General features: G+C 45.2%; 1 protein-coding gene across 1 annotated transcript in view; it reads right to left on the bottom strand.

Moving 5' to 3' along the window:
* Positions 1-17096, bottom strand: part of VSTM4 (V-set and transmembrane domain containing 4) — a 31313-nt gene extending 14217 nt beyond the window's left edge. The window contains exons 1-5 of the mRNA XM_083738514.1: positions 16644-17096; positions 8559-8957; positions 5296-5364; positions 2855-2962; positions 35-68 (exon numbers count right to left, since the gene is read on the bottom strand). Coding sequence (XP_083594640.1) covers positions 35-68; positions 2855-2962; positions 5296-5364; positions 8559-8957; positions 16644-16689 — 656 coding nt within the window. The 5' untranslated portion in view covers positions 16690-17096. The remainder of the gene's footprint in view (positions 1-34; positions 69-2854; positions 2963-5295; positions 5365-8558; positions 8958-16643) is intronic.
* Between the last annotated feature and the right edge of the window lie 1747 nt (positions 17097-18843).

The following is an 18843-nucleotide window of genomic DNA, read 5'->3' as shown; positions in this document are numbered from 1 at the left end:
AAACAAGATTATATGTCTTCTCTCCTTTTCCTACCTGTTCTGGGAACACTTCACCAAGTAATGTTTCACTGTGAAAAACAGTGGAGAAAGAAAAGTCGGGGAGAAAGAAAGGCATTGTTTAAGCAATTGCCATCTTCTTGTTACAGGTTGAGGGTCTGCAAGTTGTAAAGCATATGTGAATCTCAAAAAGGTGGAACAGAGGAAAAAGCACATTCTTCACTCAGGCGGTGGCCAGCTAGGGAGGCCCATGATGCAAAGCCACAGAACAAGTCAAATACAGCGTTTCCCTCTTCTCTGGTCCACAGACTGAGACCCTAACCTGCCTGCGGACTGTCTCGCCAGAGTAGTGCATGCTCTGGTTATCCTCCGCATGGACTACTGCAATGCACTTTTTTGTAGGGCTACCTTTGAAGGTGACTCAAAAACTGCAATTAATCCAGAATGCGGCAGGTGACTGGGAGTGGCCGGTGAGACCACTGGTCTTGAAAGACCTACACTGGCTCCCAGTACGTTTCCAAGCACAATTCAAAGTGTTGGTGCTTACCTTTAAAGCCCTAAACAGCCTCAGGCCAGTATACCTGAAGGAGCGTCTCCACCCTCATCGTTCAGCCCAGACACTGAGGTCCAGCGCTGAGGGCCTTCTGGCGGTTCCCTCATTGCAAGAAGTAAGGTTACAGGGAACCAGTCAAAGAGCCTTCTCGGTAGTGGTGCTTGCCCTGTGGAATGCCCTCCCCATCAGATGTCAAGGAAATAAGCAACTATCTTACTTTTAAAAGACATCTGAAGGTAGCCCTGTTTAGGGAAGTTTTTTAATGTTTAATGCTGTATTGTGTTTTTAATATTTTGTTGGGAGCCACCCAGAGTGGCTGGGGAAACCCAGCCAGATAGCGGGGAATTAAAAAATATAAATAATAATAATAATAATAATAATAATAATAATAATTTATTATCATTATTACTAGTATAGATTTTCTCAGCAAAATGAAAGAAGGAAGCTTCAAGTGTATTTGAGAGAGAGAGAGAGAGAGAGAGAGAGGAAGAAAGAAATATTATCTGCAAAATCAGAATTGTGATAATGCTATAACTTAAACAAATTACAATGTTGTGGCATGTTTCTCACAAGGCTAGTAGTTAATCAAGCAAAATACTGCCGTTATAAATATAAAAAGCAAAGAAATGTGAATAAAAACAAATTGCATTTGCCTTAAAGTTATGAGTTAAATTTCTCCCAATAACAGTTCATTGCATCTTCATCATTCCAAAAGAAAACAGAGAAGCCCACTTCTCTGTTCATTTGCTATCCTGTTGTCTACCTGCCTTCCTCATACTTCCTATACGGTATGTCCCAATTTCTTGGGCTCCCAAATATTTGCAATCCATGAATCTGTCACAGGCAGACTAGCTCTCCTCCGGGGATAGCAAACAGCCATACAAGGCTACCGTCAGTGAATAAACTGTCATTTACAAATCGTTTGTTAGAACTGTCCCTTTAAGATAGCAAAATGATATTACTAAAGGCTCTTTTGGCAGACCGTATATCTTGGAGGTTTTAATTTATGCTAAAATAGAATCCCAGCAGATGTTGATCTGGGGGAATTATCAGAGAATATTTCCGTTTGTTCCTGAAGCTCCAGCATTTCAAATATTGATCCCGCATTAGGAAATATTTGATTCAATTTTGCTGGTGTCAGATACTATCTCCATAATAACTGAGAGGAATTCTCTTTAACATGTATAATTTATACACATTGTGAGTTGGGGAAGGCTTTAATAGAAACAGAGTAATAAAAAATAAAAAAACCAAAACAGTAATGTGCATGGAAATGGGTGATGAATTCTGAGTAGTGTTAAACAACTCTAAAAACAAAACAAAAAACAAATAGGGATTGGACTAGATGACCCTTGAGGTCCCTCCTAACAATTCTATGATTCATTAAATGAAAAGCAAAAACGTGACTATGTGCAAAACAATATGGCAAGATATGTTGTTGTTGTTTAGTCGTTCAGTTGTGTCCGACTCTTTGTGACCCCATGGACCAGAGCACACCAGGCATTCCTGTCTTCCACTGCCTCCCACAGTTTGGTCAAACTCATGCTGGTAGCTTCGAGAACACTGTCCAACCATCTCGTCCTCTGTCGTCCCCTTCTCCTTGTGCCCTCCATCTTTTCCAACATCAGGGTCTTTTCCAGGGAGTCTTCTCTTCTCATGAGGTGGCCAAAGTATTGGAGCCTCAGCTTCACGATCTGTCCTTCCAGTGAGCACTCAGGGCTGATTTCCTTAAGAATGGATACGTTTGATCTTCTTGCAGTCCATGGGACTCTCAAGAGTCTCCTCCAGCACCATAATTCAAAAGCATCAATTCTTCAGTGATCAGCCTTCTTTATGGTCCAGCTCTCACTTCCATATTTCACTACTGGGAAAACCATAGCTTTAACTACACAGACCTTTGTAGGCAAGGTGATGTCTCTGCTTTTTAAGATGCCGTCTAGGTTTGTCATTGCTTTCCTCCCAAGAAGCAGGCGTCTTTTAATTTCATGGCTGCTGTCACCATCTGCAGTGATCATGGAGCCCAAGAAAGTAAAATCTCTCACTGCCTCCATTTCTTCCCCTTCTATTTGCCAGGAGGTGATGGAACCAGTGGCCATGATCTTCGTTTTTTTGATGTTGAACTTCAGACCATATTTTGCACTCTCCTCTTTCACCCTCATTAAAAGGTTCTAACAATTCTACGATTCATTAAACAAAAAGCAAAAACGTGACTATGTGCAAAACAATATGGTATGAGATATAATGTTATTGCTAAATGCACACAAAAACGTCATTTATCTGCCTTAGCCTTTCCTCATCACTCACCACGGGAGCGTTTTTTGTTGATCAGTGTCTGGCAGAGGACAACCACAGTGAACAGCAGGACACTGACTATGCCTATGGAGCACACGAACACTGCATAGACATACAGGTCTGAAAGGCAAACCACGGATGAGTATCAGCCATCTGCTTTTATGTCTACCCGAGAAAGAATACACAAGTTTGGAACAAAAGTAAAAACACGCTTGGAGCCCCGGACCCAAAATCATGGCAAGGAAGGTGTGAAAGGAGAAGAATATTACAGTGCTACCTTGGGTTAAGAACTTAATCCGTTCCGGAGGTCCGTTCTTAACCTTAAACTGTTCTTAACTTGAGGTACCACTTTAGCTAATTGGGCCTCCCACTGCCGCCGTGCGATTTCTGTTCTCATCCTGAAGCAAAGTTCTTAACCCGAGGTACTATTTCTGCGTTAACATAGTGTAACCTGAAGTGTCTGTAACCTGAAGCATCTGTAACCCAAGGTACCGCTGTACCAACCATCCATATTGGGCAAGACCAAAGGCCTGTTCTACCAAGAATCTTGTCTTTAACAGGGACCCGACACAGAGGTAAAAAAAGGTAAAAGTAAAGGACCCCTGGATGGATTAAGTCCACTCAAAGGCGACTATGGGGTTGCGGAGCTCATCTCGTTTTCAGGCCGAAGGAGCGGGTGTTTGTCCACAGACAGCTTTCTGGACCATGTGGCCAGCAGGACTAAACCGCTTCTGACGCAGTGGGACACTGTGACTTAATTCAGAGCACACGGAAACACTGTTTACCTTCCCGTCACAGCGGTACCTATTTATCTATTTGCATTGGTGTGCTTTCGAGCTGCTAGGTTGGCAGGAGCTGGGATAGAGCAACAGGAGCTCACCCCATTGCGGGGATTTGAACTGCTGACCTTCTGATTGGCAAGCCCAGGGGGCTCAGTGGTTTAGACCACAACGCCACCTGCATCCCTCATACCTGACACAGAGGTACTTGATAAAAGGCTTAAATGATAAAAGGTTTAATCTCATTGAGAGAAGTGAGGTTATAGGGAACCAGGCAGAGGGCCTTCTCAGTAGTGGTACCCTCCGGTCAGATGTCAAGGAAATAAACAACCATCTGACTTTTAGAAGACATCTGAAGGCAGCCCTGTTCAGGGAAGTTTTTAATGTTTGATGTCTCGCTGTGGCAGTGGCGGGGGTGAGGAGGAGCATTATAAGACACCACTTGCCTGTTTGGTCATTGGTTTTTTGCCTGGCTGGCAAGGGAACAGCTGAGACCAATGATGAGGAAGAGATGCAATAGCAGGTAATAATGGCTGTGAAAAGGAAGGTTCTCTGAAGAATGGGAGGGGTAGAGCTTTTCTATAATATTATACTTTGCATACATTCAGAATCTGGCAAGTGTTCCACATCCCTTCTCTGGTGGAATTTTGCTGCCTCCTGAAAAGGCTTTTTGCCTGCCTCTTAGTCACTTTTCTTCCCCTTTCTCATTTTTACGGCCTTGTTGATATTTCCTCCACTACCCTTCTGTCAGCTTTGAAAGCCGCTTCTTGCGATTGACTTTCAGTTTCTGTATTCCTTAGTCACCTGAAACGATTTAGTTTTGAACTAGAAACAAGAGGATGTGAACATTCCTACCAAAGCAAATAAAATTACTGTTTTGTTGGGCAAATAGTCTACAAAACTGCACATCTTCCATGTAGAAGGGAGGATTTCAAACAAGCAGAGAGACTGCAAGCCAATGACTTCACTCCAAAGGCAAGTGAACCCAAAGGCTCTAATATTCTATAAAATATTTGTGGTAACAATCCAACATGTTTAAAACCAGACTCATCGACATGAATTTTAGTCACATTTCAAGAGCACATCTCTCTCTCTCTCTCTCTCTCTCTCTCTCTCTCTCAAGCTTTTTGTACCCATTTTCTTCTATAAGGAACAGTTTAGATCATTTCAGTTTCTGAAAACTTCCCCGATATTTGTCCAAATTAATTTCTGTTCATTTAGTAAGATGCTCTTTAATGACAATGAATGTTGAATATGCAACACTTGCTGTTCTACTCTTTATATTATATTCAGTCAGGCTTACCCACATATAAATGTCCCCCCAATATTTTATTCAAGTTGGCACCAAATCAATCAATCAATCAATCAATCAATCAATCAATCAATAAAGGCAAAGAGCCCTGGTACCCTCTCCCCCACTTACAGAAAGCAGGATCATGTGCCAATTACGTTTAGAGCCCTGAAGCAATTTTTTTTTTGTGACTCCTGGTAAATGTGTAACTATGGCTGTAACCCTTCTAAGAGCTCCTAAAATCAGTGGGTGCAAAATTTTATGGGGTGTGAGTGTTTTGCCTTACTTCCCCCGAACGAAAAAGCAAGGCTGCACGATGGTACTTTTCAGTGGATTCCCACATCTTCGCGAAGATGAACAAAGGGGGGAAGCGTATACTTAACCCTCAAAGAACTTCCAGGCCTTGTGGTTTTTCTCAGCGTTGGAGTCATCCGAAACTCTGGATGAAATCACTGCAATGGAACACACAACAACATTGGCAAACTAGTCACACACTTTTCAGAAGGTCTCACTGTGAAAGCGGATTGCAGGTCAACAAAAGCAAGCAGCTGATGCCCTAAGCCAGGCACCCCCAAACTCGGCCCTCCAGATGTTTTGGGACTACAATTCCCATCATCCCTGACCACTGGTCCTGTTAGCTAGGGATGATGGGAGTTGTAGTCCCAAAACAGCTAGAGGGCCGAGTTTGGGGGTGCCTGGCTTAAGCCATCTAATAAAGTTCTCAGCTCAGTGAAATAGCAGAAAACAACGTAGGGGGGTTGTATCAGGGGCCACATAAAACACGATTATGTTCTTATTGGCTTTAAAAAACTGTGCAGTTGAGATTTTTCTGGGAAGATCTCCCCCCCCCAAAAAAAAATCATTTGGGTGCTTTTCTTTGATTTTTAAATATATATATTTTGAAAAAATTAGCCCAACTTGCCATACATCCAAGTTTTCCTGGACATTTTGCCGATTCAGCAAAAATCCGCCCAGACGCCATTTTGCTGATCAATTCTTGGACATGTCCAGGAAAACCCAAACATATGGCAACCATATCTGAATTAAGTGGAACTTCACTTTTAAGTAAATGTGTATAAAATAAGGCTGTTAGCATTGGCATATGGGATGTGCCAAACGTATACAGCTCCCAAGAATGTGGGTCTGTGGCAGTGCAGTTTGCACTGGAAGAAATTTAGTCAGACCCCCAACTTTTCAGGCAGTTCAGTCCTTTACTGGCAGATACAAAGCACTAAGGCAGTTTCTCTGTACAGTGGTATCTCGGGTTAAGTACTTAATTCGTTCCAGAGGTCTGTTCTTAACCTGAAACTGTTCTTAACCTGAAGCACCACTTTAGCTAATGGGGCCTCCCGCTGCTGCTGCGCCGCCGGAGCACAATTTCTGTTCTCATCCTGAAGCAAAGTTCTTAACCTGAAGCATTATTTCTGGGTTAGCGGAGTCTGTAACCTGAAGTGTATGTAACCTGAAGCGCATGTAACCCGAGGTACCACTGTATATGGAGAGTACAGGCTTCCCCCAGATACACAGTAGAAGCTGCAGACTTCAAACACAAGGCAAGTGCAACTCATAACAGCATACATGCAGCACAGAATTCAGTATCAATCTGGCAGAGCTTCCTCGCAGCGAAGCGAGGAAGGCAATGCACAGCCTGTGGGATGTAACGTAAGCAGTCAAGTACAACACTTCCTGTTTGCCCAGAGTGGACACACAGGGGGGTGTTACTCCATAGCCTGGAAGACTTCCTGTCACACCTGGTCTGGAGCTTCCTTCTCCTGCATGGGACCAGATAGATGGGCGTGACCCCAGGAGACCCCATAAAAGGGGCTGGCCACACAGCCATCCCTCCTCCTCCTCCTCCTCCTTCTTCTTCATGCCTTGCTTTCTTGATACTGATGTATTTTGCTGTCTGCTGGCTCTCAGCCACAAGGACATGGGCTCATTCCCATATGGGACAAACTCAAACCCTCTTCTGTAACTCTAAGCCAGGTATCCCCAAACTCGGCTCTCCAGATGTTTTGGGACCACAATTCCCATCATCCCTGACCAGTGGTCCTGTTAGCTAGGGATGATGGGAGTTGTAGTCCCAAAGCATCTGGAGGGCCAAGTTTGGGGATGCCTGCTCTAAGCTAAAGCCTGCCTTCAGGAATCCAACTGTGAACTGAATGTGAGTAAACTTCTTATTACTTTTAAAAGAAGCTTCTTGTGTCTTTATTCTTTTTAGGATGGACAAAAGAGGTCTTACCAAGAATATACTCCAATCTGAACAAAGCCAGATTGGATTGCTTAAGTAAAGAGATTCAAACGAATCTATCAGCTAGCTTCCTGCAATATATTGGGGAATGCACTCTGCTGCTGACTCACAAGCGTGAGTGAGGAAGGATATTATTAAATCAATATATCCTCTTCTAGTATCTGCAATGTTCCCACACAGCCCCCTCTTAATTTACCCAAGAATGACCACACCCTTGGACTGTTGTCGGGTCCCAGTCAGGTCACTAAGCACAAGACACAAAGGTGAAAGAATAAGAGAAGCACAAGCTCCAGATTTTTCTGAAAAGCAATTAAAGGAACTTCATCAGTTAGGGGCTTGCAGCGTATAGAGAAGAACTGGGAAATCTGGGGCCCTCTACAGATGTTGTTAGACTCCAACTCATAGAATCAAAGTTGGAAGGGGCATCTAGTCCAACTCCCATCATGCCTGGCGGGGGTCCTGCTGGTGGGGGCTGATGGGCGTCAGAGTCCAACAACATATCGAGGGTTTGTGGTTCCCCCACCCCAAAATGGAGACATTTGACAGATTAACACAAAGTCGTTGGCCAAGCCCATGACTGAAAAATGAACATTTATCAGGCAAGAAGTTCAGAAACTGTCTCCATATGCAGAATGTTTAGCAACCAAGTTCAACACGTTGTCGTGAAAGGGTCGACCAATGTGCTGCTGGTTATTTGCGAAAGCAGTACTAGCTTTCAACTACCATATTTTTCGCTCCTAAAAAGTAAGGGGAAATGTGTGTGCGTCTTTATGAAATGAATGCAGGGGGGAGGCAGGCAGGAAAAGCCCCCAAGTCAGTCCCTTCTCCCTCCTCGTAGAAAAGCCCGTAGGAGCCGTGCGCTCCTTAAAGGGTGCGCGGCTCCTGTGGGCTTTTGCGGGAGGTGGGGGAATTGCTATAGCAGCGTGTAGCCTCTCCCGGCCAGAGAGGCTGCGCAAGCCTAAAGAAGCCAAGACAGCGAGCGCAATCCATCCTGCACTCCACTGTCTTGGCTTCTTTAGCCATGCGCAGCCTCTCCTGGCTGGAGAGGTTGCGCGTGGCTAAAGAGGAAGCCAAGACAGCCAGCGGGATGGATCCTGCACGCTGTCTTGGCTTCTTTGCTCTTTGGGCTGGGGGGGGGACCCGGGCTTCCCCTGGCAGCCCCGAGAAGCTCCTTGGAGCTGGGGGGGGGAATAATATTTTTTCCCTTGATTTCCCCCTGTAAAAACTAGGTGCGCCTTATGGTCCAGTGCACCTTATAGAGCAAAAAATACGGTATTTTTTGACAAATCCTAAATGGTTTGGGTCAATTTTGAGCTCTTTCTCGATTTCTTCCATACAGACAGGCTGGCAAGAATTGCAAGGGGAGATTGCAAGAGGATCAGCTAATGGACTCACCTTGGATTTCCGTAGACGCACTACTGTTCGACCACGCTGTCCACTTGTTCCTATACTTGCCAATCTCCTGAACTTTGCAAATATAGTGTCCCTGGTCAGCTTGCTGGAGATTCAGGATAAAAAAGGTGTACATCGTCCTATGCCTCTCCTCCAGAAGGTGAAGTCTTTGCTTATAGAACTGGCGGTTGTAATTCCCATAATACTGGACTACTCCATATTTAGTCATTTTGATCATCAGGTACTCTTGGGTCGGCGGAATGGCAAAGAGCCACCGGACAGCCAGCAAGTTCTCTATTCGTCTTTTTTGAGACACGTGGCAAAAGAGGGTAGCATTGTCTCCAACCACGTATTGCACTCTGGGTCCTGGAGAAACGGTGACATTCAGCGCTTCATAGACACCTGCAAAAGAAAAGATGGGTAAATGCACGCAGACTCTTGCAAGAGCGTGTGACCTCCATGTCCAATAAATGCAAAGCTATTGCTTTAATAAGGGACGTGGGTGGCACTGTGGGTTAAACCACAGAGCCTAGGACTTGCCGATCAGAAGGTTGGCGGTTTGAATCCCTGAGACGGGGTGAGCTCCCGTTGCTTGGTCCCTGCTTCTGCCCATCTAACAGTTCGAAAGCACATCAAAGTGCAAGTAGATAAAAAAAGTTTTGAAAAAATACATTGAACTTGGCATGGCTCACTGTTGCCATCTAGTGTCATGTTTGTATATTGCACTTTACAACACATTTAAAACGTTTTATTTGCAGTTGTAGAGCTGAGACTTAACAGCAGTTTAATGGGATTTAGATTGCAAAATGGCACGGTGGGAAGAAATAAAGACTGACCCCCCATCCCTCCATGCCACTGCTTCAGTCTAAATCTCTTATGGCTGCTTTTCAGATTCACTTTCTTTTCCTGAGCATGGGAATACTGTTTTGTCCCAGAAAAGCAATGGAACGGAAACCGTGGGTCAGTGTTTTAGTAACACATTCGCATAGATGAGGCAGATCTCAAGACTGTCACTGCTGCCACATGTGGCAAAAAGGAACCAATATGCCAAAGAGAACATACCTCTTTCTGACCCATAATGCATTGCCAGTAGGGTGGATAAAAATCAATGATTTTTTTTAATTAAAAAAACAGATTTTATTTTTTAAAAAAAAATCGGATTTTTAAAATAAAATGCTTTTGGGGGGAAATCCTTCTAAAGATAGTTTTCTATTTAAGTTACATTACAGTCCAAAGGCTATTCGTCAGGAAATAGGGATTTGTTTAAAGTTTTTCATGGGTACTAAAACTCAGTCTAAGTTTTTTTTTTAATTGTTTAACCACATCAGTTAACAAACATGGATACACATGCTATAATGTTATTGTTTTAGTTCAATAAATTGTTTAAATTGTTCTTAAGGAAATGATTATTTTCCCCCTTCCAATTAAGTACAGCAGAACAGTTGCCAAAATGTAAACAGTTAACTTATGGAACCTCACCATAATTTCATAATTATCTGTCTACGTATTTCTAATAGTATAACCAAATCAGTAATTATTGATATAACTCTAAAAACTACTCTGAGAATTTATTATTCCAAAAAGAAAACCTTCATCCAGTTGTAAATAATAATATTTTACCAGCAAGAATGAGTCTTTCTGTAAAAAAGAAGATTTAAATCAAGTCTTACTGACTAGTGATTTAAATCGTGATTCAAATCGATTTGATTTAAATCAAATCCACCCTGATTGCCAGCATCAGTCCTGAAACCACTTGGCAGATATATCTAAAAAAAACTTCTCTCTCTTTATTTAATTCTCCAACCTTTTTGTTATAGTGTTCGGATTCCAGGTAAAGTGGCAATAATACAAAGGTAAGGTTTTTGTTTTCAGCTCCTCAGTTTTGGGGCCTATGCCCAAGAAACTAATATAATTGTACAGTGGTACTTCAGGTTAAGAACTTAATTCATTCTGGAGGTCCGTTCTTAACCTGAAACTGTTCTTAACCTGAGGTACCACTTTAACTAATGGGGCCTCCCGCTGCCACCGTGCGATTTCTGTTCTAATCCTGAAGCAAAGTTCTTAACCCGAGGTACTATTTTTGGGTTAGCGGAGTCTGTAACCTGAAGCGTGTGTAACCTGAGGTGCCACTGTATTTAAAAGAACACTGTAAACACTTGAACTCTTTGGCAGGCTTTGAATAACACTTGCAATGTTGCGAAGACTATGGATATGTTCGACGACTATAATTCAGATGAACTATAATATGCAGTTGATTGAAATATTTAAAGGACCCACAGAGGTGAGGAGGGAAGTCCTACGATTCAGATGATTATTTCAAAATTTAATTTAAGTGTGTGATTTATTTTGTAAAACCAATAAATCCATGAAGAAATAAAGAAAATATTAAGACTATCATATAGTAAAAGGCCAAACGCATTCCTTTTAGGAATTTTAAATGAGGATATTCCAAAAGACAAAACTAATTTTTTCTTATACGCAACGTCTACAGCAAGAATCCTGGTGGCTAAGTACTGGAAAGGGAATCAGTTACCCACTAGGGGAGAGTGGCTATGTAAGCTCTCAGAATACTTAGAATTAGCCAAATTGAGAGACGTAATAAGACAAAAACCAAAAAGTGAAGTAAAAAAAGAATGGGAGTGCCTAAATGAATACCTCAAAAGTCAAGGTTCGAGGGCAGAAATCTAGCTGAGTCTGGAAGAACCTTGTGAAGTGAAAGGATATGAAAGAAGGATTTATATCTAGATGTTAGGATAGAGATGATAAAGAAAACAGGAAAACAGGAAGACACAATGAGAGATAAAGGAGGTGCTGTGGGATTGGAGGAAGTCAATGTCTTGTTGTTGTTTTAGTGTTTATAATATTAACTTTTAAGATATGGATTTTTTGTTGTTTTTAGTTTTCGAACGTTGATTTTTCTGTGTTGTGTATTGTTATTTTTTGATATCTTTCGTGTTGTTGTTGTTGTGTGGAAAATACTAATAAAATTCATTTTAAAAAATTAAAAACAAAACAAAAAACAAAATTTAGTTGTGTTAAGTGTGTGGTTTATTTTGTAAAACCAATAACAACTATTTCAAAAGCAAAAAAAGAATATGCAGCTGTCTCTTACGGGGATCAAACCTGAAACGTGGGCATTGCCAGCGCCACACTCTAACCAACTGAGCTCCCCAGCTGTTTCCTCTTCCTGATTTACACTTTTCCTGATTCTGCCTCCTTTTTGAGCCCTTGGCATGTCCGCAGGTGCCCCTCCTTCCTCCCTAGCAACCAGGATACACCTTTTCTGAGGCAGGTTCATCTGAGGCCATGAAGCTGGTTTCTGAAAATACTACTATGCAATAAGTGCAGGTGGGTGTTAAAAGGATACACAGACAGATGGCAAATGCAAACTGCGGTGATGTGCAATCCATTAGTTCTAAGAGCTTGGAAGAGCGAAGCTAACTTTCTGAAAGCACTCGAGAATAATAGCTTGAAACAGTGTTTGGATTCATTCCGGACTGACAAGCAAGCAACTTGATAACATTTCCAACACAGGTAGAGGTATTATGCAGAACGAACCCGAGAAATCTCTAAACTGAGCTAGATACATTAAAAAGTTTCCTTAAGTCCAGTGTTAAACAGTTAACTCGGTCATGTATCAAAGATGAATATTTACATTCTGTCTACCAAACATATGTAGCAAGCACAACGGAGCAGATAGGAGGATATTTTGTTTCACCTAATGGGAACAAGCTGCTCTCATCTGGCAACAGCTATCAAACCCCCTTTCAACCTCTCGGTTGTGGCGATTTCATTTCTTATGAGCATGGAGCCAACCGGAAAGGAGCCGCAATGGGAAGAAGATGGCAGATTGCTTTATGCGCAGGCTCCTAGAGTGCATGAACTGTTACGGTTTCTGACTGAGAAAAGGTCATATATGGGAAAATTTTAATTTGCCTCCTGGGTAAAAAAACCAAACTTACCTATAAGCAGTGTGTGTGTGTGTGTGTGTGTGTGTGTGTGTGTGTAAAAATCAAGTTATTAAAAAAATTATATGTAGCGCTCCCATGGCCCCTTTAAAATGGTGTCATGTACTGTAAATTACAGTGGTGCCCCGCAAGACGAATGCCTCGCTAAACGAAAAACCCGCAAGACAAAAGGGTTTTCCGATTTTTTAGCGGCTTCGCAAGACGAATTTCCCTATGGGCTTGCTTTGCAAGACGAAAGCCCATAGGGAAATCTCCGGGGACAGCGGGGAAGCGCAGCGCGCCTTCTCCTCTGTTCCCGGACCTGTCCTAAGGCTGGCGGTGGGAGGTCAGGGAACAGACGACAAGGCACGAAGGGCTTCTCCTCTGTTCCCGGGGCTTGCGGTGGGAGGAGATCGCCCCGGGACAGCGGAGAAGTCTCCGCTGTCCCGGGAAGGCAGGCGGGGGGAAGCAAAGAATTTCGCCCCCCCCCCCGCCGGCCTTCAGAAGAGGTCGGGGGACAGACTGTCCCCGGACCTGGTCTGAAGGCGGTTTCCATAGGAACGCATTGATTGATTTTTAATGCATTCCTATGGGAAACCGTGCTTCGCAAGACGAAAAACTCGCAAGACGAAAAGACTTGCGGAACGAATTAATTTCGTCTTGCGAGGCACCACTGTAGTTGTAAGTTAACACTGTTCAAGGAAATACACAATGGGAAACTTACACATTTTTTTTCTTAGAAACAGATGGAAAAATCCCAAGAAACATGTGGGCTGCAGTCTAAAAACTGACATCACTTTTGACTTGTAAACTCTTACAAACCAACTCTTACGAACCAACTCATCACTGTACATATCGCTGCTCCTAAATTTCATGAATAGTGTTGAGCCATTAACAGGGAAAGCAAAGATGAAGCCATCGCCAGCCCAGAAAAAGAGACATCCCTGGGAATTTGTTGTTGCTTAAATTTGTAGACCACCCTATACCCGCAGCTCTCAAGGTGGTAACATAAAATCCCAATATAAATACACAAAATACATAATAAAAACAAAAACAACCCCAACACATTTTAAAAGGGCATTGGATGACAATCAGCCAAAGGCCAGGTTAAAGATGAACAGTTTTGCCTGGCGCCTAAAGGTGTATAATGAAGGCACCAGGCAAACCTCCCTGGGGAAAGCGTTCCAGAGAAGGGGAGCCACTGCAGAGAAGGCCCTGTTCTCGTGTTGCCACCCTCTGGACCTCTTGTGGAAGGGGCACACGAAGAAGGGCCTCAGAGGATGATCTCAGGGTCTGGGGAAGGCCTCACCCTCCCAGCCAGGAATTAAGACCTGAGGCTTACGTGGGATAAATTAGCAAGAATTTTGCTACTTAACAGATGATATCGGGCGTGTTCAGGGTAGTATGGCCCTTATTGAGGTTGATACAGGAAGATTGACTACCCAGAGAGAAAATGCCCCTGTGACTTGGGACAAATGGAAACAGTAGAGCATGTCCTTCTCCAGTGCCTGTACTACAGAGGCATTCGTACTAGCCTGATTTCCCCTACTACTCCATAAGTACCCAGGGAGCACAGGACAATTCTGTACCTCCCTCCTCCTCCTCTCAGGTACCAATCCTGCTACCACATACAATGTGGCCAGATTCTGCACAGCAGCGCTCACAATTCGCCGGAGGATGACCTGTGCCACAAACTAGATTTAGTGCTCTGTAAATTAATAGTTAAAATCTTTTATATTTCAACCTTTTATGCTCTTCCACACCCGCCCAATGCTCCTAGCCCTACTTTCAGATTCTTTAGCTTATTTGAAATTCTTAGAGACTTTTATATTCACCTTCTGCTTTAATACCTTTTAGCTTTCCAAAACACTTTTCAGATTTTAAATGACTGTATCCCACCCTTTTGGGACGCCGGTGGTGCTGTGGTCTACACCGCAGAGCCTTGGGCTCGCCGATCAGAAGGTCGGCGGTTCGAATCCCCGTGACAGGGTGAGTTCCCGTTGCTCTGTCCCAGCTCCTGCCCACCTAGCAGTTCGAAAGCACGCCAAAAAGTGCAAGTAGATAAATAGGTACTGCTCCGGCGGGAAGGTAAACGGCGTTTCCGTGCGCTGCTCTGGTTCGCCAGAAGCAGCTTAGTCATGCTGGCCACATGAGCCGGAAAAACTGTCTGTGGACAAACGCCAGCTCCTTCGGCCAATAAAGCGAGATGAACGCTGCAACCCCAGAGTTGTCAGCGACTGGACTTAACTGTCAGGAGTTCCTTTACCTATCCCACCAATTTATGCTTGTCTATGGCCGTAAGAAAGATGTGAATTGCTACTTAACAAGCAGCAAATATAACTTCAGGCTCTGAGTGCCAAACCAGACAACTGACCAATATGTGCCTGTCCTTGCCTCCCCAAAAATATATGGCGGGGGCACCTGACATGCCACCATGGCTGGAAGGTCCCTAGATGTGATGAGACAGCCAGAGCCTCCCCAGTCCTTCAATCAAACCACAAGTATATTGCAGGGGTAGGATGGAGTAAGAAATTGAAGAGTGACTATTCACATTAATTTTATCTTGCATCTCTTTTTGCACTTCCAAGGGAGACTATACCTAGTGTGAACACAAATGCTAGAATTTGTGGCAAATCCAGCTTGCAAATTCATTACGCCACTTCAAGGAAAATGGCAGCAGCAGTAACAACAACAACAACAACAACAACAACAACGCCAGCCCTTTATTTTGTACATCAAAGTTTGCCAAGAAACACAAAAGTTGCATCCCCAAGAGTACCATGCATAGCTTACTTTGGAAGAAAGTTTGCAGGAAAAAACTGAAGTGCCCTTCTAGAGGGGCTGAATGCAAGGGGTAAAGTAAGGTAAAGGTAAAGGGACCCCTGACCATTAGGTCCAGTCGTGTCCGACTCTGGGGTTGCGGCGCTCATCTCGCTTTATTGGCCGAGGGAGCCAGCATACAGCTTCCGGGTCATGTGGCCAGCATGACTATGCCGCTTCTGGCAAACCAGAGCAGCGCACAGAAACACCATTTACCTTCCTGCCGGAACACTACCTATTTATCTACTTGCACTTTGACGTGCTTTTGAACTGCTAGGTGGGCAGGAGCAGGGACCGAGCAATGGGAGGTCACCCCGGTGCAGGGATTCGAACCGCTGACCTTCTGATCGGCAAGTCCTAGGCTCTGTGGTTTAACAGAGCAGTGTGTATGTGATCCCGGGAAAACAGGGCCAATCACAGCTCTCCAGTCAGTGCCTCTGTGCCCAGAGTGTGCATTTGCCCTTCTCACAATGTATTCTCCTGCGGAGGAAAAATCCCAGGAACTTACAGCAAACAGGATTGTTTAGTAAAAACATGAGGTGGCATTCCACACTCTTAAATTTAGTCCAATATGGGTTTTCTGGTTCAGAAAAATGCATATTATCATCCCCTACTCCAATCCTGTTTATTCAACTTGGTTGTTGTTTTTTATTGCATTTAGGGTTCTCACTCACCATTTTGCACACTGATTTATCCATGTGTCATATTAAGAGGATTCATTGACAAACGTATATACCTGTCAAACAGGGGTGCCAGCTTGAATAAAATATCAGGGAGGCGGGCCCAGGTAAGATCCGCCCCACTGAATTGATCACAAGACTCAGCACACACACACACCCATTTGAATGACAATGGCCATCCACTTTGCAGGGGCCTGGCCCCCTCAAATATTTTTACTGGGGGGCCGGAGGGACCTCAGTCCCTAGGAGTTTGCACCCAAACCCCTTTTGAGCAGATCTGGCGCCCGCTGCAGTTCACTTTTCTTGGAGGGGGCGGCACCAAACAGGCGCTCCGCAGAGGTCGTCGGGAGGATGCGAGGGGACCGCCACGACCAATTTTCCAAGCAGATCCCCTCCCTCTGCCCTCGACAGCCTTGGCTCGTCTCCCAGGCGGACGCCGTCGCAGCTGCTGTCCTGGGCGCCTGGCGGGAGAGCAGCAGCTGCGCCCGCCCCGTCCAAAAAGCGCAGAGGGCGCCGGATGGCGGATCCGGGAGACGGTTGCTGGAAGGGACGGGGCGGTAATGGGGGAAGAGCTTAGGGTGGGCGGGAGGGAGAGTCGAGGAGGGGGAATCCAAGGTCCCGATCGACGTGCTCCCTCTTACCTGGTCTGCCAGCCCATCCAAGCAGCATCAGGACCAGGAGACGCATCGCCCGCGGTGGAAGGAGGGCGATGGGTGGAAGGAAACAATCGCCGGGCTCCCGACCGCCCTTCCCGTCGTGCTCGCCCCGACTCTCCGCGCCCGCCAGCCGCTTCTCCGCTTCCCTTCCCGTCTCGGCCTTCCCTTTCCCCGTCCCGCGCGGCTCAGGCTTTCTGCTTCGGCCGGAGCAAGCGCCAGCAGCACGGCAGCAACAGTTTCCCGAGACCGCCCCGTCGGGGAGGCCCCAGAAGTCCCGGAAAGTCACGCCTGCCCAGCCAGCCAGCCCCCCAGCTCCCACCCCACTGCTCCGCGAGGAGGCGGGGCGAGATCGTCTCTTAAAGCGGCTGTTTAGGAAAAGGACCCAAACGCCGCCCTCCCTCCCCCCCCTCGGGGGAGGGGGGGTTTAGCTGGAGCCAAGCAGGCAGCCTCTCTTGGTTGGGCAGAAATAGCACAGGGAGAGCCAGGGGCGCATCGCCAGAGAAGCGGGCCAGTTCTATCGGTAGACGTGCGAGCCGAGCGCAGGGCGCAGGGCGCGTTAACTGCGCGCACCTGCGAGAGATCTCTCGCGCAGCTGCTTCTCCCAGGGTGGGGTGGGGTGGATTGCGTGTATGGGTCAGGCCAGCCCGCCGCTTCTTACAGCATCCCCTCCCCGCTCTTGCTCCAAACTTGAGCGCACCTGGTTTCCAGGTGACTCACCTGTAGCAGCGTCAGGTAAGCGCAGCCTCTGGGGCGCCCGCTGGAGAGAGAGCAGGGATGTAGAAGGCATTTGGAAAGGGAACGTAGTGGGCTTGGAAAGGGTTAAGTAGTGTTAGCCTACTATTTCCTCCCTTCGGCTTGCCCCGTTCTTTATTTCAGATCTTTGTGTCCCAGGTAGCGATGGCCCGCTCATGAGGCAAGGTGAGGCGAGGGACTCGTGTGGCAGCATTCAAACGGGCAGCAGATCCTGGTATAATTAAAAAAAATATTATATTATTATTTATTGTGTATTTTTTTAAAAATGTAGTTTTAAAAAGTTTACACTTAACCATCAACAATACCGTTAATTTATTGATAGACTTCCCATCCCCCCCATTCTATGTTTATCCTTTAATGCTGCATATTTTAACTTATAACAACCCACATGTACAACATGAGTTGTTAGGCTTGATATCTCTCTGCTGTTGCTCCTGTTTCAAATCCTGCTTGCGTTTTCATGTAACTGTAACAGTTCTTTCGATAATCTACAAAAAGTTTCCAGTCCAGCATTGCCTCATTTTGTTATCTAATTTTTGCCATTGGCTTTGCCAGTTCCACATACTCCCCCTCATTTTGATAAGACATTCTTCCTTTGTTGGAACCTCGTTCTCTTTCCATTCTTGAGGATCCAGGGGGAGATTTTTATTCTTGCCTTGCGGAGGGCTGGGCTAGATGACCCTTGGTGTCCCCTCCAACTCAACAGTTCTATGATTGCACACACACACCCCTTGTTCCTGATGTCAATCTTCACTCACCTCCTTCATCGTCACTTTATTTGCCTTGAGTGCCCAAAAGTCTTGGGGTGGCCCTGCTTATAGGTAGTCTGACCCAGTGTGGTGTAGTGGTTAAGAGCAGTGGACTCGTAATCTGGTGAACTGGGTTCGCTTCCCCGCTCCTCCACATGCAGCTGCTGGGTGACCTTGGGCTAATCACACTTCTCTGAAGTCTCTCAGCATCACTCACCTCACAGAGTGTTAATTATTATTATTATTATTATTATTATTATTATTATTATTATTATTAATTATTTATACCCAGCCCATCTGGCTGGGCTTCCCCAGCCACTCTGGGCGGCTTCCAACCAAAGATTAAAATACAGTAATGCATCAAACATTAAAAGCTTCCCTAAACAGTGCTGCCTTCAGATGTCTTCTAGAAGTCTGGTAGTTGTTGTTCCCTTTGACATCTGGTGGGAGGGCGTTCCACAGGGCGGGTGCCACTACCAAGAAGGCCCTCTGCCTGGTTCTCTGTAACTTGGCTTCTCGCAGTGAGGGAACTGCCAGAAAGCCCTCAGCGCTGGACCTCAGTGTCCGGGTAGAACGATGGGGGTGGAGACACTCCTTTGTTGTGGGAGAGGAAGGGAAAGGAGATTGTTAGCCGCTTTGAGACTCCTTAAGGTAAAGGTAAAGGGACCCCTGACTATTAGGTC

Source organism: Podarcis gaigeae (assembly GCF_964106915.1).
Source record: "Podarcis gaigeae genome assembly, chromosome: 5".
NCBI classification, from domain to species: Eukaryota; Metazoa; Chordata; class Lepidosauria; order Squamata; family Lacertidae; genus Podarcis; species Podarcis gaigeae.
The sequence above is the reverse complement of the archived record's forward strand: the minus strand, read 5'-3'. Positions and strand labels throughout refer to the sequence as shown.